Source organism: Oenanthe melanoleuca, chromosome 1, assembly GCF_029582105.1.
Source record: "Oenanthe melanoleuca isolate GR-GAL-2019-014 chromosome 1, OMel1.0, whole genome shotgun sequence".
NCBI lineage: Eukaryota > Metazoa > Chordata > Aves > Passeriformes > Muscicapidae > Oenanthe > Oenanthe melanoleuca.
Genome location: NC_079333.1, coordinates 29,816,044 through 29,841,101, shown reverse-complemented (window position 1 = coordinate 29,841,101; position 25,058 = coordinate 29,816,044). Strand labels below are relative to the sequence as shown.

The 25,058-nt window shown below is 43.3% G+C and overlaps 2 protein-coding genes across 2 annotated transcripts in view; both read left to right on the top strand.

Moving 5' to 3' along the window:
- RSF1 (remodeling and spacing factor 1) overlaps window positions 1-5,706 on the top strand; it is a 64,123-nt gene extending 58,417 nt beyond the window's left edge. The window contains exon 16 of the mRNA XM_056481947.1: window positions 905-5,706. Coding sequence (XP_056337922.1) covers window positions 905-1,479 — 575 coding nt within the window. The 3' untranslated portion in view covers window positions 1,480-5,706. The remainder of the gene's footprint in view (window positions 1-904) is intronic.
- Window positions 5,707-11,849: 6,143 nt separating this feature from the next.
- Window positions 11,850-24,484, top strand: CLNS1A (chloride nucleotide-sensitive channel 1A). The gene is made up of 7 exons (XM_056505782.1): window positions 11,850-12,398; window positions 14,939-15,075; window positions 17,256-17,360; window positions 18,062-18,172; window positions 18,615-18,788; window positions 21,175-21,259; window positions 23,686-24,484. The coding sequence occupies exons 1-6, from the start codon at window positions 12,250-12,252 to the stop codon at window positions 21,240-21,242; spliced, it is 744 nt and encodes a 247-aa protein (XP_056361757.1). The 5' UTR covers window positions 11,850-12,249; the 3' UTR covers window positions 21,243-21,259; window positions 23,686-24,484.
- Window positions 24,485-25,058: the final 574 nt, after the last annotated feature.

Sequence of the window (25,058 nt, the reverse complement as noted above, 5' to 3'; positions counted from 1 at the left end):
TGAGTCACTTCTGAAATTTAGTATTGACCCTAATCCTGACTTCCAGGTCTGAATTTACTGTGCCTGACACAGAGTGTTTGGATTCCAAAATTGGCACTAATGCTGTTTCACCACTTTTCTGTTAAGTGGTCACAAAGCTGCATCCCACAAGCCTCTAAAGATTCTCTTCTGTAAGAGGAAGGGCATTGTCTGCCCTGACTGTGTTTGTGCTGATGATTCAGACTCATTTCATCTCCTGTTTAAGGAGCTGTGCCAAGTGCAGAGGAAGCTTCTCTCAATAATGTCAGGCACACTGTGAGTGATTGGTGTGCTTCGTGATTTATAATTAATTAGCTTTTACAAAGCCAGCCACTGACTTTGGCTTTTGGATTGTGGGTGCCTGGCTTATCAGACCTTAGGTCATGCTTTCTGAATGCTGAGCGGTGCAGTTGTAATGGATGCGAGGTTCCTCAGAAAATGAGGCAACCTTGACAGCCTGAGTGCCTCAGTAAGAAGTTGTATATAATTTGGGGGTGGCAGGGGTATAGTACAGCTTTGTGTGTGTGTAGATGCATGAATTTTATGATAGAGGAGCCATTATTTGGGTTCTGAGTTTCTGTCAAGGTGTAAATAAAGCACATACTGTCCCAGGATGGAGTTACCAGATTTAGGGGAGAAAACACCTAGTTCTGAAGCCTCTGGTACTCCTCAGCTTGGAAACAGAATATCCATAAATTGTTGATACTTGCCACATTAGAAGTTTATTTAAAAAGCAAAAAGAATGCAAGCCTTTTGGCTTGGTTGGGAAACCTGGGAAAGGAGACACAAATGTGTGTGCTCAGAGAGCTATCTTGTTAATGAATGTGAAAGATGAAAAATAAATATTGAGATTTGCTAATGGCTCTAAGTCTGCTGTTTCTTCCAGAGAGCTACACATCTAAGAACTCTGAAGACGATGAATCCACAAAGGAATCAAAGCGATTGATTCGAAAACGTCGGCGAAGTACAGACGACTATTCCGAGGAAGAAGGAGAGGATGAGGAGGAAGAAGGGAAGCCTGTCCGCAAACGCCTGAATCGAATCGAGACCGACGAGGAAGATACCTGCGAGAACGCCAACAACGAGGCAGAAACCCCCACCCCTGCAGTTAAGCTGCCAGCAGCACAAGCCCCCCAAGACAACCCCAAGAAGCACTGCTACCGGATAGAGAGCGATGAGGAAGATGACTTTGATAACGTAGGGAAAGTAGAGAGCCCTTTGGACTACAGCCTGGTGGACTTGCCTTCCACCAACGGACAGAGCCCAGGGAAAACCATTGAGAACTTGATTGGCAAGCCGAGCGAGAAGAGCCAGGCCCCCAAGGACAGCACGGCCAGCGCCAGCCTGGCGCCCAACGGGACGGGGAGCGGGCAGGAGGCGGTAGGGCCGGAGGAAGATGAAGATGAACTTTTGAGAGTGACTGACCTTGTTGATTACGTCTGTAACAGTGAACAGTTATAAGACTTCCATTTTTGTGCTAATTTATTCCACGGTAGCTCATACCAGCGGGCCAGTTATTAAAAGCTGTTTTATTTTTCCTAGAAAATTCTCCACTACAGTATCACTTTCTAGAAGCAAGAATTTCACCAGTCCTGCAGTCTTTCTGTGAAGTGACCAGTTTTGAACTTCGAAGATGAATCGCTGTAAATTCCCTCTCTTACCCCTCCTTCTCCTTCCAAGTCCATGGTCCTGGGTAATTTCACTCACAAAAACCTTATAACAACAAGAGATTTGTATATTTTTGACTTTATATTTCCTGAGTGCATACAAATTTGTGGAAATGGGTGGCCTAAGAAAGCATTCCAAATCAGTCAGGGCCCAAACCGGAACTGGGGTGGGTTTGGCTCAAGGGGTGGGGGGGACGGGAGGGGGGTGGTGCAGAAGCACTTGTGCTTTAGCTTTTTCATATGAGATATATATTATATTTAAATGTTCACAACTTAGATTACAACTTAACAGACAGTTAAAAGCAAAATTAATGTCTGTACTGTCGCATTTTGTGAGTTGTAGGTTAACATACCATAGCTCATTTTAGTAATCACCTTCATGGAAGCAGTTTGATTTTAATACTGGAGGAAAACAGAATTATTAGAGGCCAAGAAGGTACCATAAACAAGAACTCTGCTATTCATTATGACTTGCAGACTTTCCTAATAAACATCCTTTAAAGTGTTTGTACAGTGAAGTGTACTGTAATGAAGTTTTTGACAGCCGAAACACTCTAGCCATGAATTTCTAAAGTGATCTCATGCACAGTTCATCAGATGTCCTTCAATGCACAGTGTCTAGTGGGAGGACATATTGATGTCAAGTTAGTCTGTAAGCTGGATGTCAAGTAAGTCTGTAAGCACTGCAGACTTTTACAGACAAAAAACCCTGCGTTCGCTGCTCGACCACGTGAGTTTCAACACCAGTTGGAGTATTTTGAACAAAATTGTTTGTACAAATGGCACTGACCACAGAATGACAAGTGCATAAGAGGATGGAGGGATTTTCAAATAAACCATGACTGGTCCATTCATGCCCTTACTATCTACTTCAAATTGAAGTAAACAAATGGAACAGTTTTCCTTTTGGAGGTTTCCTGTTTGGCATTTGCGTGTGTTTTGTTTTGGTTTTCCTTATCTGCCTGGATGTATTAGCAGGTTTTGAATGTAGTTGTTGGCCTTTGGCCATTAGAATTTTCTTAAAATACATTTTGATAACTGTCATGTGACCAACTGATTTCAAGAAGGCAGAGTTTCTGAGAGAAAACGCTTGACTCCAAGATATCTCATCAACTTTTAAGCAGGCATGAAATGATACATGCTTTTATTCAAGGGGGAAGAAAAAGACAATGGAAGAATAAAAACCCCACCCAGTCAACATGGGGCACATCAAGAGCATTCAGTTTTCTCTTGACTCTGATTAAGATGTAGGCTGTAGCATTTTTACATGTTTATAGGACACAGACAGCTCAAACAGATCTGCCAAACATTGAAATCCAAAAAGGTCACATTTGTTAATCCTTTTGCTCTGAGATTTGGATTTTTGACTGGTGTTTATGTCCATTGCCGGCAATGGATGCACCAAAACTGCTGCTGCCACTGAGGAGTGAGTTCTCCTTTCCTCCCCCACCTGATTCCCTTCAATTATATTGTATTTACTATTCAGTCATTAAGCACTTCTGTTTTCTTATAATAAAACCAGCATTTGGCCTTTACTGAATACCTCTCTAGAAAACCTAGATCCAAAATTTACCTTCTGGCCTTTAAAGTCTTGGTTTTGTTTCCCCACCTCTGTTCTCCATGAGGTCTGTCAGAACCACTCCGTGACTCTTACTCGTTTGGGTTTTAGCAGTGCACATATCACACTATAAAACTAGGATCAGAAAGATGCAAAAAGATGGAACTTGCTCATTATCTGCTGTGCTAAGCAGGCTTGTGACTAAAAACGAAGAGAAATCACTCTACATGACAATTTAATTTCATCAAGGATTAAGTGTTTTCCTACCTTACTGATGTTAACAATTAACAGTTAAGTGATTAAAATGGGGTAGTGAAGAGCCACAGAAGCTTAGAATGAGTTCTTAAAAGCATATGTAGCGTTTTAAGCTACTCTAGTGCTTTTCTTTGCTTAGGTGATGCATAAATGTAGTGCTTCTAAATTCTAATATACTTGTGTGTTAGAAAAAGTAAGAACACAAGGCTTCCACTTGTCCATGATAGTAGCTGCTGAGCATTTTTAATACTTGCAGTGCAAACTGACACACATCCATCGGCTCTGTGGAATCGATGGTTCCTCATTTGTTTTGGCAGTGCCATATTTTCCTTTGCTGCCTGATGGAGCCTTCTAGTATCTGATCAAATGTTCTCGCTTGTAGAATCAACTCCAAATGCTAAATACTTAGTGAGGAGGCACTTGTATATGTAAGAAAATACAAAAGAGTTACAATTCTAGATACATCAATCATGAAAAAAATTGAGTACTCAGAGTTAGAGCAATGTAAAAGCAGGAAAGACCAGGAAGCAAAATAGGAACATTGAAGCTTGCATCAGAAGTGTCATGTTCTAAAAATGGCCAGTTGTTACCAAATTGTACTTTTTATAGGTCTCTTAAAAGCAACTTTTCTAAGAAGTCAACCTTGGTACCTGAGATGGCTTCATCCCACTGGATCTAGAGTTCCTCCTTAGATCACTGGGAATGGTATGCAAGGAAAAACTGCAAAAAGTGCTCTGGAAAGTATTACCATTTTAAAATTTGGTGTTTTTGTCATTTTTAAGGCTTTCTGCTTGGTGGAAAATGTATCATCTCCTATTTGGGAAGATGACATTTTCTGACAAGAGGCCAGCTATCACACAGGGTTCATGCTGTTACAGTACGTGTATGTGATTCCAGAGTGAAAATGTCTTCCTGGTGTCCTTACAGTCTTGTGCCCTTCTGTGCTCAGAGATCAGAAGTTAGTTGTCTTTGAATAGTGATCTTCAGGTGTAGCATTGGGCTTAAAGCTCAAACCATATGGGAACAGGAAACAGGCATGGGATTCTTTTAAAAGAGAACAAGCAGCTACTGGCTGAACATGCAGAGCATTCATTCAGCAAACTCTTGTTTATTCCACACAGATTGTCACTAAAAGCTTTGTCTTTTTTTACCTGCAAGCTCTTCGGTATATAACTGAGTGGAAGGAAAGCTGATTTCTATGTGTAGCCTAAGTAGCACTACTGGGAAGAAGAACATGTAAATCAAGTGGAGGAATGGGGTTTTTTGTGCCACCAAGATAAATGCTGGCTGTTTGCTTCCCTGTGTGGGGCTTCTGTGACTCAGCAACAAAAAGTACACAAGTGGGATTGCTCTGCTGTAATGAATGTGGTGTGTTAATCTAAGCAGAATGGGCATAGAATTAAGAACTGGGTTGGTTTCACCACAGTTGTTGTCTTCTGGTTGTTGAGTCTGATAAACCTGAGCATGTTCTTGATATAAGATGGAAAACAACATCACATTTAACAGCCCCTAGTTAGCAAGGTCAGTGCTGAACAATCAACTCTTTGATACTTTGATTTTGTAAATGCTGAATTACATTATGAAACCGCTGCATCTTCCCGATTATTTTTTTGAATGAAAAGATTGTTCTGGTCTAGCAGCACTTAGGAGAAACAAGAGACGCTTTTTTCTAAAAAGCTCATTTTTGAAGTGTCACCTTGAAGATTTTGTTGTATTAAGTGTCTCGGTTACTCTCCATATTATGGGAGCTAATGACTTAGTTGGACTTGTTTTTTGTTCATTTCTGTTTTCTAATTGCTGTGTCTGAACTCTTGGTAACAGACCTTACATTGAGAAACTCAAGAGTCAAAAGATGTATGTTCACAAAAGAAAAATTGCATGGTAGTGGTACAATTGTTCTGATTTCTCTTCACATCTATTATTTGAACTACACTGGTATCCAGATGCTGCAACTGTTTAATAATTTTAATCCTTCATTTTCAGGGGGTCCATTTTATACCTCTGTTTTCAGGTGCTTATAACATGGTTTTCAGTTTTCTTCAGCAGGAAGCTCTAGTCTAAACCTTCAAATAATGATTTTGTATTACATATTTTTACAGACTTCTTTTATTAAAAGTAAACAAGGAATTTTTACAGCACCTGCTTTTTAAAATTCACTTTGTACACGGTGATTTAAATAAATCATGGCAGTAATGCTCGCCCCCAGAACTGGTCTGACAAAGAGATTTGTATCACCTAATTCAAAAAAGCTTTATATAGACCTTGAAAATTGGGTTTGATACATGTGCAGTGACTACTATTCACAGACTTGTAATGTGGTTCTGATGTGCAGTGTGTACTCTAGGTATGTATTTGCATTTGATGTATGCTTCTGATTTGGTAGGTATATAAATCCTTAAATATATATAAATATATGTGAAGATCAAGTATCTTCAAGCAAAACAGTAACTTGGGAGGGAAAATTGGCATTGCATATGGTATGGGAATTTCTAGAAATAAGGCAGCAGAATTTTACAAGTCTTTATGTGTTTAAAACTTCCATAGAAGCATTTAGGCTATTGTCTGAAGCAAGGATTTACAGAATCAAGATCACATTTGCTCTTCTGCCTCCCCTTCCCTAACAGCATAGGGGCTGTATCACACTTAAAATGTTGGAAGGCAGAAAGTAAAAAAATCCAGCAGATACTATCCATTTGGGTTTTTTTTTGAATTGTTGTTATTTTGGTTTGGCTGGTTTTTTTACTGGTATATCCCCTTACAAGAAAAAATCTATGTTTAAGTTTTGATGCTTTACCCAGTTTGAGACCTAACTGAGGGCTCTGGCTTCAGAAATATTTATCAGTTGGAAGTTATTTCTGGAGACCAAGCAGTTGGGGTATTGAGGATTACTAGTCACTTTGGAAAGTCACATCACTTACCAAGTTCTTCTTTTAGATTAGGTGTGACTAACTGAGGTAGCTCCAAACAACAAAAACGTGGGAATGATTGTCCCAACATTTCAGAGTAATTTAACTTACTTTGTATATTGCAAAAGATGTATATTGCTTAATATAACACATAAATAAAAGATTGTGTAGAGCTTCTGGGGGAAAGAATAAAACACGCTAAAGTAGATAAGTCTTTATAGCTGAATCTGTGATGTAAAGCGTTCCAATTCAACTGCAGTTGAAAGCAAGTCTTACAACTTGGGTTTTGGACTATCATCTTGTAAGTGCTGGCCCCCCACACCTGAGCTGAGGAGCAGGAGAGGGGACAGCACTGCAGTTAGAGGGGCACACATGCCTGCCAGTAGATCTGCTGTTGCTCCATACAACCCCAAAGGTTGCTGAGGAGAGCTGAGCGACGGCGCAGCTCCGTTTGTTCGGCTGGTTTACTTCGTGCACTTTGCAGCACTTTGTGTATAGTCAGTCTCACTGGTTCCCCAGGTGCAGACAGAGTCACTTGCTCCTCGTGTTTGGATGCTTGTTCCAATAACAAGGGGAGATGGGGAATGGATGGAGGGAAGTGGAACAGAATACTATGTATGCAAACTAATGCCATTTGCAAGACAGGTCTTGGACAGGCCTAGAAACTACTTGTGACTTGCTCTTTAAAGGCTGGATTTCCAAAGGAAGGTCTCCATTTAGGAGAATCATCCCGATACCCTTTTTCTCATCCTGATTTTCAAAGTAACTGGAAAGTGTACTTGATGTCTCCTTCCTTGAGGGAATAAATAATGTTGTTACATCAGTGCAATGTGGATGTAGAAAAACTTAGGATCAGTCCGTAGAATATTATGAGCTATGTTTGTCTCCAGGGATGATAGTCAGAGTCCACACAGTTTACTTTCTTGTTTGTTCCTCTTACTGTGTCCCACACAACTGAACTTGGATCAGTCTGTCAGAACTTAAGTGGTTCTACAGGGATAAAGTCCCTCTGCAAAGATATATGATAGACCTAGTAACCAGTGCACTATTTGTTAGTTAGAACAGATAAAAGTCCTTAATAGATACTAATCTGCCACTCAAGGTAGTGGTAGAAAAAGAAGTCAAATCATAAAGCTGTAAGCCTTGTTTAGTTTTCCATTTTGTACTCATTATATGGACTCTAAAATCTTGTACAGTATCTTATTCCTATCCTATATTCACTCAAAGGATGCTCCTCCCCCTAACTGGCATTAAACTGCTGTGCTGCCAATGCAGTTGCTAGTTCCTGCCCGTGTTTCACAGCTCTCCTGCTGCAGCCAGGGGACAGATGGGACTGATCAAATGCATAATGTCACCATTCCTGGGTGCAGGGCAGTTCTCACACAGGCACAGATCCTGTCCATGAGATAAACATCGGGGATTCTCAGTGTCCCATGTGGATGCTTACCCTCCAGTATTCTTTTGAGAACTGGATCAAATACGCCAGATAGGTCTCTTAAAATTTAAGATATGCTTACATGAATTACAATTTTGTCTTGCTCCTGTGTGCTGTTTGTATGTTCACAAAGACACCTTGAGTTCCTTAAAAATGGTCTCCACAGCTTGCCTCATCTTTTATTTTGTTTTTTTTCTCTAAAGAATTAACACAGTAAAGTTCCACAAGCGGAGCTCTTTATGTAGCGTTTAATCCTTGCATTTTTTGAGTCCTGAACTTTGGTTTTTTCAGTCTCTCTTCAAACATGACTTGCTACAATATCAAAGGGAAAGGACCCAGGGGACACACACTGTGTGTGTGAGAAAGGGGGGGAGATACCTTGAAAAAACTGGAAGTGTTATTCTTGTTGCACATAAATTGGGTGGTGCTTTCACTGTCTTTTCCCTCCCACTGGTAATATCACGTGCATGTAAAACATGCTGCGTTAAAATTTTTTTAAATGGAAATCGTGGTGGCATAGTGCTCAAAGGGTTAACTGCAGTTTATTAACAGCTAATGTTTTTAGATTTGCAGTACACAACTGTTTAAATACTGTATTCCTTGTAAATGAAGTAAGAAAAAATGTTAAGGCTGGTGCCAATATTTTTGTTAATGAACTGTTCAGCGTTGTCTCTCACTACAGTCTGGTCAGAACTCTTTGTGTATAAGCTGGGCCTGAAGCCATTTTATAGCTTGTAGGCCTAATTGTGTAACTTTTCTTTCATAATGGTTTTGTTATAATATCTACTGTCATTTCTTTCATATAAATATGACATGTAAATTGTCATAATAAAAAAAATTGAAATAACTTGATGTACAAAGTATAATGTGTATTGCAGATACAAGTACTTTTTAATGGGCATTACATATGCACATACCTTTTTTAGTTTTAGAACAAGCACTGAGTAATGGCTGCTGTGTATTATTACAGCCTGTGATGGTGCCACTGCCTGCCATGGGAATGGGCAACTCCTGTTTTACGTTGGTTTTGTTATGGCAGCTCAACAGACAGAACCTTCCTTTCTTTAAGCAGCTCTGGCTGATGGTGGGGAAGACCTGATGGATTTGTTTTTGCAGCCACGATGGTTTTCTGTGTGTGTTCCATCATTTATGTACTTTCTATATCTCATCTCATAGTGATGTTGCAGTCAGTTGACAAAAACCAGAGTTCCTGCAGCCAGCGCTGTACCCAGGAAGGCTGTGCCAGCAGACAGCTGTGAGGTGTCCACGTGGTGCTCCTGACAGAGGAGCCAGGCTCATTTATTTAGTCTGAGATGTCTAAAACCTGGAAAAAGTGGGGGGAAAAATGGAAGTCTGCAGAGACACGCTGAAGAAGCAGATGTTCTGACATGTGGCAATGGCAATGGACAGGGATGATATTTTGGGACTTCAGCAGGAGAAAATCAGAGAGAAGGAAACAAACTGAAGAAGAGAGTGGCTTCTCTGTGTGAATTGCTGAAGCCTGTCAATCTTTATTTTCAATGTGTCTGTGGCTGCAGTCAAGCTGCTGTGTGTTTGTGTAGTGATGAGAAATTTTTGTGAAATGCATTCTCTTGCTCCAAATCCACTGCCAAAACTTTACACTTCCATTTTTAACACATTCTGGGTATCTAAGTCTGAACTGGCCACCATATGGCAGACAATGCTGTGGAGAGAAACAAGTGCCCCGGATGGTGACTTCTGCCTTCTGTGCTAAGGTGACAACCCTGTGAAGGTACCTGCTGCTCTCCATTGCCTCTAAACACGGCCCTGGTTGACTAAATCTCTGTTGGACATCCAGTGTTCAGACATCAGTGTGGGGCTGGATCCTAACTCACTTATTAAAGCTCTTACAGCTGAAGAAAAGTTTTCAGCTAATGCCATTCTGTTCCATTCAAACTTAGAGGAAACATTTGCCTTCCCGCTCTAAGCTTCTCTTAGGTGCAGCACTCGGTACTCTGGTGAATTGTTTTGATTGTGTATATAAGAATGGTGTGGATTTCTCCTCCTCCTTTAATGCCTCATCCTTGAAACCAACTTCCTGCCTGGGCTTAAACTATCCTTTTTCCCATCTTCTTTTGGAAGAGTGGTATGCCACAGAAGAAAGACTCGCACTTGCATGCAGGAAGAGAAAAAAACTTTGTACTACTCCACTGCAGCGGCTTCAACCAGCAGTAATTCAACCCCAACCACTCAAAAATCTTAATTTACAATGACCTAAAGTTGTTGTGTGATTTGGAGTTAACTACAAAGGTGGTGAGAACTCTCTGATGACAGCCACATTAGGTAAGAGTGGACAGGAGTGACATGAAAGGAGCATTCCTTATAATCACAAAGTGTAGTGAATGGTATTTCCATGTATTTGGATCTCTTCCCACCAGCTGCCATAGTCTGATCTGTGTTCTTGGATGAACTGCAAATTTTTGTTTCCAGTTGACCAATTGCCTTGATGTGGCAAACTTGAAGATGGTTGAGAAATTCCCCTTTCCTCATCTTCTGTTGCCTGTGTTGTTTTTTCTCAAGCTATTCCAGCAGTGTTTAATTATCACTTCATTGTGGAATTTGCTTTCATTTTGGTCTAGGTGATTATTTGTATGAGTAACAATTATTTGAATTATTACTTGCATAATTAGTATCCAAAATGGGTAGGCATGGTTGAGCAGCTTTCCAAAATATTGTCAATAGCTCAGACTAAGAGATGTTCTATCCAAGATGTTTGCTATCCAAGACCATAGCTAAGAACATCCAGAGAAAGGAAAGATGGAGACCTAATCTTGTTAATAATTGGTTCATGTTTGTGAGAACCTGTGTTTGCACACAGGTAGATAAATAACTCCTAAAAAGTAAATTTAAACTGATAAAAGGGAAGGTTGACATCCATGACAAGCTAACAACTTGCACAGGCTTTTGATATGTTGCTATGGCAGGAATGTTTGCCATCCTGACAAGTCAGGGAGAAGGGATGTTTGCAGTGGTGCTGTCTCACTGATGACATTAACATTAATTATCCCCTGACAGAGATGTACTTCATTGATGCATCAGTAATTAATCACTGTTTCTTGCTGCAGTAGCAAGATAAATGGTGTCAATCCGGGGGAAGAAGCAGGGCCAGTGCTTGTGAGGGGGTGGCAGGTTCCCATCCCTGCGGTGTGCTGTCCTGAGACACCCCCTGCTCGCCAGGTACTGCAGTAGTGTCGGGCTCCTGACCCCAGCTTCAGCACTCCTGGGGGACATCAGCTGGATACCCTTTAAGCATTTCAGGTACTGGTGATTTTCTTCTCTGTGTGTATTTCTGAGACATCGAGTGCTAGTCATCCACCCAGAAATTCCCCTTCCAGCATTCAATAATGGTAATTGAGAAGCTGCTGTATTTATTTATTTTCTCTCTGTCACCTATCCAATGAGACTAACAGGCTAAAATAGATATGGCAGAGATCAGGAAGCATTTGGAGAACGCTCTCTAGGACAAGGTGTGATTCTTGTGGTGTCCTGTGCAGGGCTGGGAGATGGACTCGATTATTATTGTGGGTTCCTTCCAATTCAGGATATTCAGTGCTTCTGTGACTGCTCTTGGTACTGTAAATTGAAGAGTCTGAACGTTTTGGGTTGGAAGGGACATTAAAGACATGTTCCAACCATCTTGTTCCAAGTTGCTCAGAGTTGGCCTTCGACACCTCCAGGGATGGGGCAGCCACAGCTTCTCTGTGCAGCCTGTGCCAGTTCCGCCCTCACAGGGAAGAATTCCTGCCCAATATCTAATCTCACTTCACCCTCTGTCAATTTGAAGCCTTTCCCTCTGTCCCATCCCTTCATGCCCTTGTCCAAAGTGTCTCCCCAGCTCTCTTGGATCCCCCTTTAGGTGCTGGAAGGGGCTGTGAGGTGTCCCTGGAGCCTTCTCTTCGGAGAACAGCTCCCAGCCTGTCCCCCCAGCAGAGGCGCTCCAGCCCTCAGCGATCACCTCAGCGCTGCCCTTTGCTCCCCTTTTCCACACAGAGGCGACTCCACTGGGACCTGCCGCGGCACCCAGACCGCAGCTGCGGAGCGGCGGGAGCGCCGCCCCGGGGAGCGGGAGAGCGGCGGCGACACCGCGTTCCGGGACAGTGACATCGCATCCCGAGGCGGTTCCATCGCATTTCGAGGCGGTTCCATCGCGTTCCAGGGCGGTGCCATCGCATCCCGAGGCGGTTCCATCGCGTTCCGGGGCGGTGCCATCGCATCCCGAGGCGGTTCCATCGCGTTCCGGGGCGGTGCCATCGCATCCCGAGGCGGTTCCATCGCGTTCCGGGGCGGTGCCATCGCATCCCGAGGCGGTTCCATCGCGTTCCGGGGCGGTGCCATCGCGTCCCGGCGGAACCGCATCAGGCGCGGCGCGTTCCGCTTCCGGCGGCCGCGATGGTGGAGCAGGGAGGCGGCGATGGCGCCATGAGCTTCCTCAAGCGCTTCCCGCCGCCGGCCGACGGCGTCCGCCACCAGCAGGCGGACACGGAGGCGCTGCTGGCGGGGCGCAGCCTGGGCTCCGGCACGCTGTACATCGCCGAGAGGTGCGGGGCTCTCGGGGCCGGCCTGAGGGCCCGCGGCGGGGCTCGGGGAAGGGCCGCGTGGGGAGAGCCCTCAGGGGCTGCGGGCTCTGCGGGTGTCCCGCTGCTCTGCTCGTTTAAACCAGGCAGGAGGGAGCAGCGGGGCCGGAGAGCCGGCTGGCTGGGGCATTCAGGGCCGGGCTGGATGGAGCTTGGAGCAGCCTGCTCTGGTGGAGGTGTTCCTGCCCACGAGGTAGCTGTAAGGTTCCCTCCCGCCCAAACCATCCTGTAAAACTCAGCACGCTGGAGGAAAGTGCACTTGCAGCCCAGAAAGTCACTTGTGTCCTGGGCCAGCTGGGCAAGAGGGAATTCTGCCCCAGTGCTTTTGAGAGACCCCACCTGGAGGCTGTACCCAGCTCTGGAATCCCCAGCATGAGAAGGACCTGGAAGTCCTGGAGCAAGTCCAGCAGACCCCACAAAGTTGATAATGGGACTGAAGCACCTCTGCTTCAAGGACAGGCTGAGAAGGTTGGGGTTGTTCAGCCTGGAGAAGAGAAAGTTGTGTGGAAACCTCATGGCAACCTCCCAGTATCAGAAGGGGCAAGCAAGGAAGCCACAGCGGGGCTCTGACAGGAGCTGTAGTGACAGGACAAGTAGGAATGACTTCAAACTGAAAAAGAGTGTTAGGTTGGTTATCAGGACAAAGTTCTTTACTGTGAGCAGGGTGAGACCCTGGCAGAGGTTGCCTTGAGAAGCACTGGATGTCCCATCCCTGGAAGTGTTCAAGGACAGGTTGGATGGAGCTCTGAGCAACCTGGTCTAGTGGAAGGTGTCCTGCCCAAGGTAGTGGATTGGAATTAGAGGATCTTTCAAGTCTTTTCCAGCCCAGACCATTCTATAAGTAAAACCATGGCTGCTTGCCTCTGTTGACAGGGGAGTAGATGGGGCTGTGGGGTTTCTGCTGTTAATAACTACTCTGGTTCTGGGAAGTCTTTCATGTTGCATTAATCACGTAGGGACTGTTCTTACTAGGCAGAAATCAGTCTGGTTATTCTGGAAGATGTTTTCTGAGCTCTTTGTGGTCTCCTTTCAATTCTCCTTGCATTGTATAGCTCAGGGAGACAGCTTAATGATTAAAACAATGTAATTTTCTTTAACCATGGAAAAGTACTCATAATATATTCTGCAAAAGAGGAGCATTGTTGGAACAAAAGCATAATTTATAATGTACTCTGAGTGAATTGTCTGTTTAAAACCTCAGACTAGGAAACTTATGAAATGGCCAATATTGTTGGAGGAGCTTTTGCCCCACCTGAGCTTGTTAGTGGCGTGTTGAAGAGGAATCTCTCTGGAATTTTGTTCACTGTTTTATTTAGTTTGGTTACAGCTACCAGGACTTCTGTTTGTGGTGTATCTGCTCTGAGAACATGTGATGTTGAGTTTCCTTGTAAGCTGCTTTCAGTAGGCTTTTGTGTGAGGCACCTACAGGTCTGCCAGCTTCCTTTCCACCTGTTTCAAGTTCATCACAGATCTTTCACCAGAGTAATTTGTTGGGATGAACAGAAAACACCAGTGTTTGCAGAAGTGCTGTGGGGCATCCAGGAGCACAGTGGGGCTCTTGATCCATGTACTGCCTCTCCACCAGCAGCTGTAAACACTGAGGACTGGACAGCTGAGGCTATGAAATTAATTCCTTACTCCCACTGCTCTGAGAGCTCTTGCTCTCAGCCAGATTTACCAAGGGGTCTTCTGTGACCTTTCATTGGTTTTATCCCACCATAAAAGCTTGTGAATGCTGAGTTTTGCACATGGTGGAGGTCTCACTTTCTGGCCCTGAGTATTTCTGTCGCTGTGTGACATCATCGATTACAGGCACCCAAATCTAGCTGGAGTTTGATTTCTCAGTGTCTAGAACGATGTTGATTGTTCTGATACGAAGGAGGCAGCATCCTGGTGGTGACAACCTGTGCTGTCTCTTGTTGTGCTTAGGGATGACAGTGAAGGTGGGAAAAGCAGAGGCTAGAGCACATAAGTTGTAAGTGGAGGAATACTCATAACCTGTCTCTGCTGATCACAGAACTGGCTGCTTTGTACATACAGGCTATACCCACATCATATCTATAATCCTCTAGGAATTATGACACTGACTTGCCTTTCAGTGTCCTCTTTGTTTTGGAAAACCACATTTAATAGCTTGAGTTGCAATCACACTCTGGAATGGAATCTCTTTAGTTTTCTTTGGAATGATAGATCCCTACAGTAAGGAGGAGATGGAAAGTCAGGGAGGAAAATTCAGCATTTAGTGCAAATATCATAAAGCTGTGGTGCATTTAGGGTTCTTAGCTTCACGTTCTTTAGGCAGAGGTGTTTTTTACCTCAGCCATCAGTTAATGCTGTTGCAAAGTCCTGTTCAAGCCAGGTCCAGGACTGTGTATGCCTGCAGGGTGGGCTAAGTGCCTTGTCCACAGTTACTCAGCTTTTGGGGCTGGTTGGCTTGAATCAGATACTGTGGATTCCTCTCTTAGTTTCTAACTTGCCTCTCCTTTTTTTCCCTCCCTTGTTAGTCGCCTGTCTTGGCTGGAAAACTCTGGAGTTGGCTTCTCCTTGGATTACCCCACCATAAGCTTACATGCTGTCTCCAGGGACCTGAGTGCTTACCCAAGGGAGCACTTGTACGTCATGGTGAATGCCAAGTTCGAAGGTAAGGAGTGTTGCTTGGTGCTCCCATGCAGTCCTGACTGACAGAGTTTCCTCCTCAGAAGGAGGAAATGTTGTTTTAAGTAATTACTTACATATTCTTTTTTATATTCCTGAAGAATAGTTATTTTAGAAGCCCAGCTCTGCATTTGTGTAGAGTCAGTTCTTTACAGTTCTGCTCCCAGCTTGTGTTACTGAGAATCAGTTCTCTGCCCTCTTATACTGTTTTAAACAATTTAGTTCCTCTGCCAGTCTCCCTGTGATTCCATCTTCAGTGAGTTTTTTTTTCTTTATTGAGTTTATGTTAATGTTGCTGCCCTCTCCAGGCTTGATGAATTCCTGTTGTTTCACAGCCAGGGAACTTTTCATTCATTTTCTCTCACAGCTTGGTTAAATACAAACAAGAAAAGGCAATGGCTCATGTTACCAGGCTTTAATGAATCTTTTTAGATGGCCCACAAAACCCACCTTTTTGACCATTCTTGCTTTGATGTAGAGAAAACAAGATTTCTGTTTCATTATTTGTATGAAGATTGTATTTATATATCTATAAATATTTTTCTTCTGGCAGACGTGTTAATATTTTAAGTGTGTTAGAACCTGCATCACATGAATGTCAGGTCTTGAGCAGATCTCCTTTTCCCCTTCATGCCTTCTGGTCATCACAGCTAAAGGTTAAAATCTGGCATTTAATTTTTTTTTTTAATATATCCAGAAATTAATGACAAGACTCAGGAGATGGAGATGCTTTTAAACTATTAGTGTTCTTCATTATTTCCTTCTCTTATGTTACTAATGTTCTCTGACACTCTATCACTACAAACAATAAGAGGGCATTTCCATATGCCCCTTGGTTCTTCTTCCTCATTTTCCTTTAACTGTGATTATTTTGAAGTAAAAAAGACCTTCATCTGGAGAAAGATACTGTTTGCAGGTTTTAATTCATTCTGATTATGGCATTTGAAAATGTGGATAGCCTATGAAAGCCTTTGTCTAGAAATCCTTAATGGACTGATTTTTAATGGATGTTTTTTGTGGGTATATTTTTTTAGTATATTAACTCTGCCTACAGTAAATCTTCCACAGTAGGTGGGTTTTACTTTTCAAAGTCTAGCCCTGGCCTGCAATTTTATCTGCTGCATAATGTTAAACCTTTCCACTTAGTTGGCTTCAGGAGTCTTCATTCTCAGTTGTGCAGGGTACATGGTGTTCTTCCTCTGAAAGTTTTGTGTGCTCTCTGGTATTTGTGCCTTGTCCTCACCCCTTTTTTAGAAAAAGGCCCTCAGAGGTTGACTGCATTGAAAACAAAGAGCTGGACTCAACAGTAACAAGCAGTGCCTGCGGGTGTCAGTTGGAAAAGAACTGGGTAGCTTCCTTGCACATTTCATTTTTGGGGCAGCTGGCTGGCAGCTTCTTGGCATCTTCGTATTCTTGGTGGTGCCAATTTTGTGTGTGATATAAACCACTCTCAGTGGAACAGCCTCTTCTGTAGAAAATAATTGTGCACTTTTGAGGCTGTCAGTGCAGTGTCCCCAGCCCTGAAGTGAGGAACTGCAGCCATTTTTGTGGGGTTTTTATTCACAGAAAAACACCACACTGATGCTTATTTATTCCTGTGCATGGCGTACAGAAGTCAGGAAGCACTGCAGTTGTCACTGGCTCTGGGTGCACTTTGTGCTTCTGACATCTTGCTGGCTGACTAGGAATGTTGGAAATGGAGCAGAGATCCTGTGCACATGTCAGAGTCCCCTGTGAGGGGCCACACTGGAAGCTAGCTGATTTTGTGACAATAATGTTAAGGATCCATTAAAAAATCCTTGTGATTTAAAAAATGATAACAATTGTGAGCACTGTTGTTTTTAATAAGAATCAGGCAATTTTCCTGGAATACTTGAATACATTGTGTGACCAGTACAGAAGTCTTTACTCCTTAAGTTATAAACAGAGTAGTTTTCACATGTGTTGTGAGTGTTGCTGAGGTGCTGTGAGAAGGCCTCATGTATCCATGTGGGTCTGGGAGTCTCATGGGGTTTTTTGGGAGAACAGAGTGGAGGTTTAATGCCTCTCTTAGGTTGTTTCTGATTTGATTATGTACGTGGTTCTGAAAGAATAATCAAATGTGACCTTATTTTTTTTCCCCTCAAAATAAACATGTTTCTTCTAAATCTTTCAATTTCTTTAAAGAGGAGACAAAAGAGGCTCCCATGACTGAAGGGGAGGAGGACGACAGCGATGATGACGTTGAACCGATCGCGGAATTCAGATTCGTACCGAGCGACAAATCTGCCTGTGAGTGTGAATGGCAATTGTGTTTTACTCTGAAGTCCTGGTTGTATGTGGAAGACACTTGGGTGTAGAGGTGTAAATACCATGATCCTTCAGTGTCCTTCTCTAGTGAGTTGATTCCTGTGCGCTGGAAAGAACAAAGCAGATTGTTTTATCTGGCTTGAAGATGGACTCTTTCAAGCACCTGCTTTTCAAGGAAAATTCCAACGCTTTAAAATAATAGCTGTTGAGTGTAAAGACACAACGTGGAGTATCTCACTTATATACATTTGCAGGGAATATGTATGGGAAATGTCTTTTTAATTACAAATTCAGTGATATTTATGCCAGTGACAATTTCATTAGAAACATGCTAATGCCCTGACACTATCTTGTGCAATGTGGAGTTGGATTCAGTGATGGATAAGATGTTGCAAGGATTCCTGCAGTAGGTAACCCCAGACAGAATTGTCCAGAGATAAACCTTTATCATCAATGAAATAATGCAAAAGTGCTATTAAGAGGCTAAAGCACCAGGCAGGATCTCTGAAACCTGATTTGTTTCTTACATGGATTCTGGCTTGTTGGATGATGTTTTCAAATACGAATGCACTAGTGGTTCTGCTGCGGGAGTATTCTGACTCCCTCTGATCACTCAGAGCAGGGTTTCTTGCCTGTTGCTTTGGGCTGTTGGTGGAGGTTTGTGTTCCCTTGTGTTCCTGCAGTGGAAGCCATGTTCTCAGCCATGTGTGAGTGCCAGGCCCTGCACCCAGACCCAGACGATGAGGACTCAGACAACGACTATGAAGGGGACGAGTACGATGTTGAGGCCCGCGGTTGGTAACAGTTGCTTCTTTTGAAATACCTGCCAGCACTTGGATATCTGGTATCTGTCATAATTGTTTATTACTCATCTTGCCTAAACATCCCTTTGGTCACAGACTCAGTATCGAAATTCATAAATCTGCAGAAAACATGTAGTTTAGCTGTTGCAAATGACAGGAATTCAGCAAAAGCATTGTTCTGGCTCTCCAAAGCCCACAGACACAAAGAGCAGCCTTTTCTGTTCCCAGTGGCTGTGCTACCCAAGGTTCAGTGCCCATGCTGCTCTGTGGTCAGTTCACATTGCTGTGTGTACTCTGTATCTGATACAAGCATATTTTTAATCTCAGTCACTTAATCTGAGCATAATTTGCCCAGCTGCTCCCCTATTCCTCCACCTCTGCATGTTTCTGGCTCCTAAACTTAGGTCTGATAAACATAAACTTGTTTTTGCAGAGCTAGAGCAAGGTGACATCCCGAGCTTTTACACGTACGAAGAGGGATTGTCACATTTAACTGCAGAAGGCCAGGCCACCCTGGAGAGGTTAGAAGGCATGTTAGCCCAGTCTGTCAGCACCCAGTACAACATGGCTGGAGTGAGAACAGAGGACTCCATAAGGGAGTTTGAAGGTAAGACATGCTTTTGTTTTGCTAAACATTATATTTACATCAGTGACACAGCCAGTGGGATTGAGTGCACACTCAGCAAGTTTGCAAACCCCAAGCTGAGAGGTGTGGTTGACACTGTGGAAGGATAAGATGCCATCCAGAGGGTCCTGGACAAACCTGAGGAGTGGGTCCATGGGAACCTCATGAGGTTCAGCAAGGCCAAGTGCCAGGTGCTGTGCCTGGGTTGGGGCAACTCCCAGTATCAACACAGACTGGGAGATGAAGGGATTAACAGCAACCTTGCCAAAAAGGACATGGGGGTGCTGGTGGATGAAAAGTGGGACATAACCTGGCAGTGTGCACTCACAGCCCAGAGCACCAGTCATGTCCTAGGCTGTATCCAAAGCAGAGTGGCCAGCAGGGTGAGGGAGGGGAATCTGCCCCTCTGCTCCTCTCTGATGAGACCCCTGTAGTGCTTGCATTCAGCTCTGGGGTCCTCAGCATAATGGGTATGGGCCTACTGGAACAGGTCCAGAGGAGGTCATGAAGATGATCAGGAGTCTGGAACACCTCTGCTATGGAAACAGGCTGAGAGAGTTGGAGTTGTTCAGCCTGGAAAAGAGAAGGCTCTGGGGAGACCTCACTGAGGCTTTTCAGTACTTAAAGATGGGGACAGACTTTTTTATAAGGCCACTTGCTGTAAGACAAGGGGGAATGGCTTCAAATCAAAGATGGTGAGCCTCACATGATAAAAGGAGAGATTTTTTACCATGGGGATGGTGAGCCTCTTGTCCAAAGAAGCTGTGGATGCCCCATCCCTGGAAGTGTTCAAGACCAGGCTGGATGGGGCTTTGATCAAACTGTTCTAGTGGAAGGTGTCCCTGTCCATGGCTGCAAGGTCCCTTCCAACCCAAACCATTCTATGAAAGTGATATGAAAGTGATGGTTCTCCAGATTGGCTAATCCATAAACCAGGACTGAGGAAATGCAATGCCATGGGTGATGCCTCACTGCAGAAGGTCAGGGATCACCCACATCCCTGTGGCCCTATGGGCACCATGTTGCCTGCTGGGGGTTGAGGACTGCTCTGTTAAAGAGTGAACACTTCAGTGCTAAGAACACTTGATTCTTCCTGGTATGATTTCCTGGAATAGTGGTAAAGTGAAGTTGATTTAGGATTGAAAAATCCCTAAATTTAGCAGTCTACACCAGGGTTAGGAAGCAGTTTCTACTCTAAATGAGTTGTAGTTTTTACTTGAGTTTTGATTTTGGGGTTGTTTTTTTTTTCTGATGCCCTAAATTATAAATGAACAATTATCTTAACAGGGTTTAGGGTGAATTCTGAATCATTCAAATACACTGAAACAGATTTATTATTAAATATCTGTTTTTCTGAAGGATGCTATCTCTTAAATCTATTGATTGTTCAAATGTGTATTTGGGGAGTAAATTTATTTTTAATTCAGGGAAAAACATCTGCTTTCTCAGACTCTGTCTTTTCAGTGTGCTGTTTTCAAATATATTATCTGCGAGAAGAACAAGGAAGTAGTTTAGTAGCATTGCTTCTTTTATAGATATATAAATTGCAGTGCTTTTTATGTCTTTATGCTTTTGAAAGATTGAAAATGATGCAGCAGTTGTGGATTTCTAGAAAATAACTAATTTATTCTCATCCACAGGAAGAGGTTTTTAATCTTACTTGTTTTGTCAGTTGTTTTCAGGCTCTCTTTATTCTGCAGTTTTTAATAAATTTATGTTAAGACAGCCATAGGCGATAGGCTCCTGTTTCAGCAGTGCCCTTAGTTGGAAAATTTAGTCAGGTTTCTGAATCCAAAATTCCAGAAATGAATATAAATTGAACAGAAAGTATGTCATGTGTCTCAGAGTCATCTTCATGAGTTTTGTTTACTTTCTTAATCTTATTTGCTACTGTACTGCTGCTTGGTTTGCTGCAATTATAAATATCCCCAGGGCTGCTCAGGTTCAGAGTTACTTTATTTTTTAACATTGTAGCATAGGGCAATCTTTCTTTCTTTTCAATGATTGTTTCAGAACAGGGTACAGCTTCTTTCTGCTCAAAGTAATTCAAAATAATTCGAATACTTTGTTACACCAAAACTTCATTTAAAACATGAAATGGCTGAAATCCAGTGTTTAAGTCTTTTAATGAGACAGGGTGAGATGAGGTTGTAGGAAGCGGTGGCATCTCTGAGTGACTGACAGATAGAGCTGGAGCAAGCCCAGACACTTGTGAGCTCATCGGTGTTTGCTTAGGCTGATTTCAGAAGTTCAGTGAAGGGGTTTTCTGTCCTGACCACCTCCTGTCAGCAGAGGGCATCCTCTCTCTTTCCCGTGCAAACATCATCCCTCGTCCCCTTGTTTACGGAGCGCTGGCTGTTTTTTTCAGATGGGATGGAGGTGGACGTGGCACCAGTAGTTGCAGGGCAGTTTGAAGATGCTGAAGTCGATCACTGAGGAGGACAGGTGCTGCTGTAAGTTCTTCTGACTCCTCACATCAATGCTTTTCAGTCCTGCTGAGCCTTCCCTCTCTGTAATTTGTGTGTGCATGTGATCCTACAGGAAGGGTCTCATGATATCAGGATGATGGTGATGTAGCAGAAGGAAAAAGGAGCTGTAGTTTTCACAAATGTAGAAGGATGTTTAATGATCTGTGCCAAAATGCCTGTTGGCATAAACAATTACCCTGCAGAGGCAGCCTGCATGGATGTGCCTGTCTGGAAGACAGGTCAGCCTTTTAGTTGATTTAAGAATTGTCTGATATCAAAGGCTCTTAGATGCTGACATATGAACACTGGAAGCATCCCTGGAAAATTACTATCTTTAGTCTGTTGTTTTGCCTTTAGTGTGTAGGATTTCCCAGGCTGTTCAAGGGGGCAGGACACCACAGCACTGCAAGTCCAACTCTTCATTATAAGCAGAGCAGGAACAGTTCCTGGTAAAGTTACTGAGCTGTCCAGATGGGATTGCTCTCAGTAGTGAACAATGTAGAGACAACACCTTGCACAGGTGGTTATGCCAGAGTGGTCCCTTGTCTTCCATCACCTCTTAGTAGCCTTATAAGATGTGCCAGTGGTTCCTTGCTGGTGCTGGGAGGGAGAGGAAGAGCAGCTTTTTCTGTGACTGTCTGTAGAAATAGAAATGCACAGACACAGTGGGGTTGTGATGCCAGCCTTGCTTCAGCAGTGCTTGGTCTCTGTGTGCTGCTCAAGGGGTGCTGTGTTGTCCCAGTTCTCTGCTTATCTCAGAGGGGAGACTGACAGCTCTTACCTTAAAGTCAGTGTCCAACTATCCCACTTGAAATGCTGGAGAGAGCAGCTGTGGAGCAGACAGCCAAAAGCTCAGGGGAGGAAGGAGGAAAGGGACACAAAAAGGAGTGTGACACACTGAAAGAAAAGTGGGAAAGTAGTTGATTAGGGATTACAGTGCCACAAAGAAAAAGGCTGCAGTTCCTGAGGAGGGCTGTTGTGGAGTTGCATTCCTGCTCTGTTGCTTATTTTTCTTTGCTGCTGCTCCTGAATTGGTATTTATTGTCTGGTGTAAGAGCTCAAACTTCTGTAGTCGCATTTCTACCCTGGGAAGGACTTCACAGAACAGAAGAGTTCTTAAAAAAAAAAATCTAGATGCTGGTTGTCCTGCCATTGGATGGTCCTCCAGTTTGGTAAAGGACACACTTAAAAAAAAAGAGAAAAGCCTTTAGCTGTAGATTAGTTGCCTCTTAGTAAGTGAATGTAAATTTAGGCTCTGATGACTCCATTTCCAAGATTTGGTCAATGGTTTATTAAAAAAAAAAAGTCATGCTGTTGAAAAATTCAAATTTGACTGCTTTATCTATTATCCTGGTTAAAATTTAACTGGATTAAGGAGAGTTAGTAGCTGATAGCAGATCTCTAAGAAGCCCAAAAGTACTGGTGGAAGTGTTGTAGACTGTTCTTCTAGAAACAGACAAAATACACCCAGTAAGAAGTAGTGTTGGTTAGTGGAACTATTACTTTGCCTTCCATGGTGTACAGCATGTGGCTGTGGGAGATGAATGCCATGAGAGGTGACTGGAGAGGATTTCCTCCTGTGCTTCTGCTTGTGCTGCTCAGAGCTGAGGGGCTGATCCCTGTCAGAGCAGATCCAGTGATCTGCATGTGCAGTGTCAGGTGCTGCAGTGACATCACTCCAGGCAGCACTTTGGGGATGGCCCTTTTTACAGAAACTACCAGCCTGAGTGTGTGGATGTAATTTAAGAAAGTTTAGGAATCTCGGATCTAAGGCAGCAGTAAGGAATTCAAGTGAGAAGGTGACAAGGAGAGCTCTTGGAGCTGTGTGCTAATCACCCTGCTCAGAGGGTGGCTTGGCTCTACACTCTGTATGTAGGGTTGAAGAGGGAGCATCCTGTGATCTGGGTACTCCATGGAGCAGCTGGGCCCTTTTAACCTCCTGATTGCAAACTTATCTACAGGAACATCTTGTTGGTGATCCCTTTGAGAGCAGTGTGCTGCCCTGCCTCCCAAACAATGCTCTTGTGTGCTGCTCCTGTTACATGCCACACAAATGAGATGTGACAGTCTCCTGCTGAAGCTCCTGGAGGACTTGCTGGCAGTGGATGCAGGACATCTCCAGTGTTCCTGCAATAAGTGGTGTTTTGTCTGTGGCATCACGAGGCTGCAGCAATTGTTCTGAAGCAACTGGTGTGTCTGCATGTGGGTGCAGCAGGGTCTGCCAGGGTGAGCACATGCTGTCCTTAGCTGACCTGAGTTAGGGCTGCTGCCAAAGCCAAAGAGCTCAGCCCTTCTGAACATTCAAGGGCTGTCCTCTGTCTGCAACCAACAGATAGCTACTACTCTGTGGTGCTTAACAACCTTTGATTTTGATGCCAATTATGTAAACTTGGGTGTCTTGTGTCTTTCAGATTCCTCTTGTGGCACTTCCAGAATAAGCTGTAAAACCGAAGGCATTGCAGTGACTATCGGGAGTTAACCTTTCTTTTAATGACCTAAGTTTAGACATCTAGGTCTATAAATGCTTGTAGAGATGTTTAAGACAGGGTTTGACATTTGTGACCACTATGGGGTTATTTAAAAAAAAAATAAACAAAAACAACAAAACCTCTTGCATCTAACACTTGAGTGGGGCTAATCAGGGGTCATTTCATAGAATCACGGAATGATTTGTGTTGGAACAGACCTTAAGGACCATCTGGTTCCAACCCCACCTGCCATGGGCATGGATGCCATTGAGTAGATCAGGTTGCTCAGGACTGCATCCTAACCTGGCTGTGAGCACTTCCAGGGATGGGGCAGCCACAGTCTCTCTGACCAAACTCTGTGGCCTTTTAAAGAAGCCTTTGTAGGAATTCTAGGACTTCAGAAATAAAACTGTAGGTAGAACAGTATTTTAGATTGTCCTAGAATTTTCCATATTTTTTTACCTGTCATTGACTCTGTGAAGAAGAAATAGGAATAAAAATATTACAACTAAAAGGAAATAGGGTTGGCCATGGATTAAAAGAAAAGCTAAATTAAAACCCCCTCAAGTAACTGGCTTTATCATTTCAGTTCTATCCCTTTCATTTCTCTGAGAGCTGAGCTTGGGTGGTAGAGGAGATGGAATAAAGCCTGTAAGGTCCGGATAAAGAGAACTGTTTTGTGTCTTTGTATTACATGTTAACATTGTTAAATAAACTAAGATTTTTGTATCTCACAACCAGCTCACTGTTGTAGTTCTCCCTCCTTTACTTCAGCAAGCAGCTTGAGCCCTTGAGTTTCAGAACTCTCTTCTATAACAAAAAATCCTCAGTGAAGCCAAAGCCATTTTCATCATTTACCTGGATGAGAAGATAAAAGGGCAGAGCATTTGCAGAGTAGGCCTGTGACAGACTTAGTCAGACACATCCCAGACTTAGGAGCCCAGCTTTAGATTGCCAAGATGTTGGTCCTGCTGGAGCTTTTCTTGTTTCATCTTTCTGCGAGGTGGTGATTTTACCATTGGGAAATATCAGCAAATTCAGGTTGTTCTCTCTTCCCCCAGTACTGAAATGAAAGTTTGGGCCAAACTTCTTCCATTTTCTTTTGCTTAGAAGTTGACAGTGATTTTCTGGGGGGATTCAGGAGGAGGAGGGGAGATATTGCTGTGTTGGTATATGAACAGTTTACTGGTCCTACACTCTGCTTACGCATTAGGATGTGATTTGGTTCCAAGCTACTTGATAATTATAACCACTCTTTGTTGAATATTTGTTAGGTCAAATTAGGGATGTCTTAACAGTGCTGTGAACTATTGACA

Excerpts from the sequence above, each read along its gene's own strand:
- CLNS1A (XM_056505782.1), top strand. The coding sequence starts at position 12,250 with ATGGTGGAGCAGGGAGGCGGCGATGGCGCCATGAGCTTCCTCAAGCGC. Across the intron at positions 12,399-14,938 it reads ACGCTGTACATCGCCGAGAG|TCGCCTGTCTTGGCTGGAAA; the intron begins GTGCGGGGCTCT and ends CTCCCTTGTTAG. Across the intron at positions 18,789-21,174 it reads CTCCATAAGGGAGTTTGAAG|ATGGGATGGAGGTGGACGTG; the intron begins GTAAGACATGCT and ends TGTTTTTTTCAG.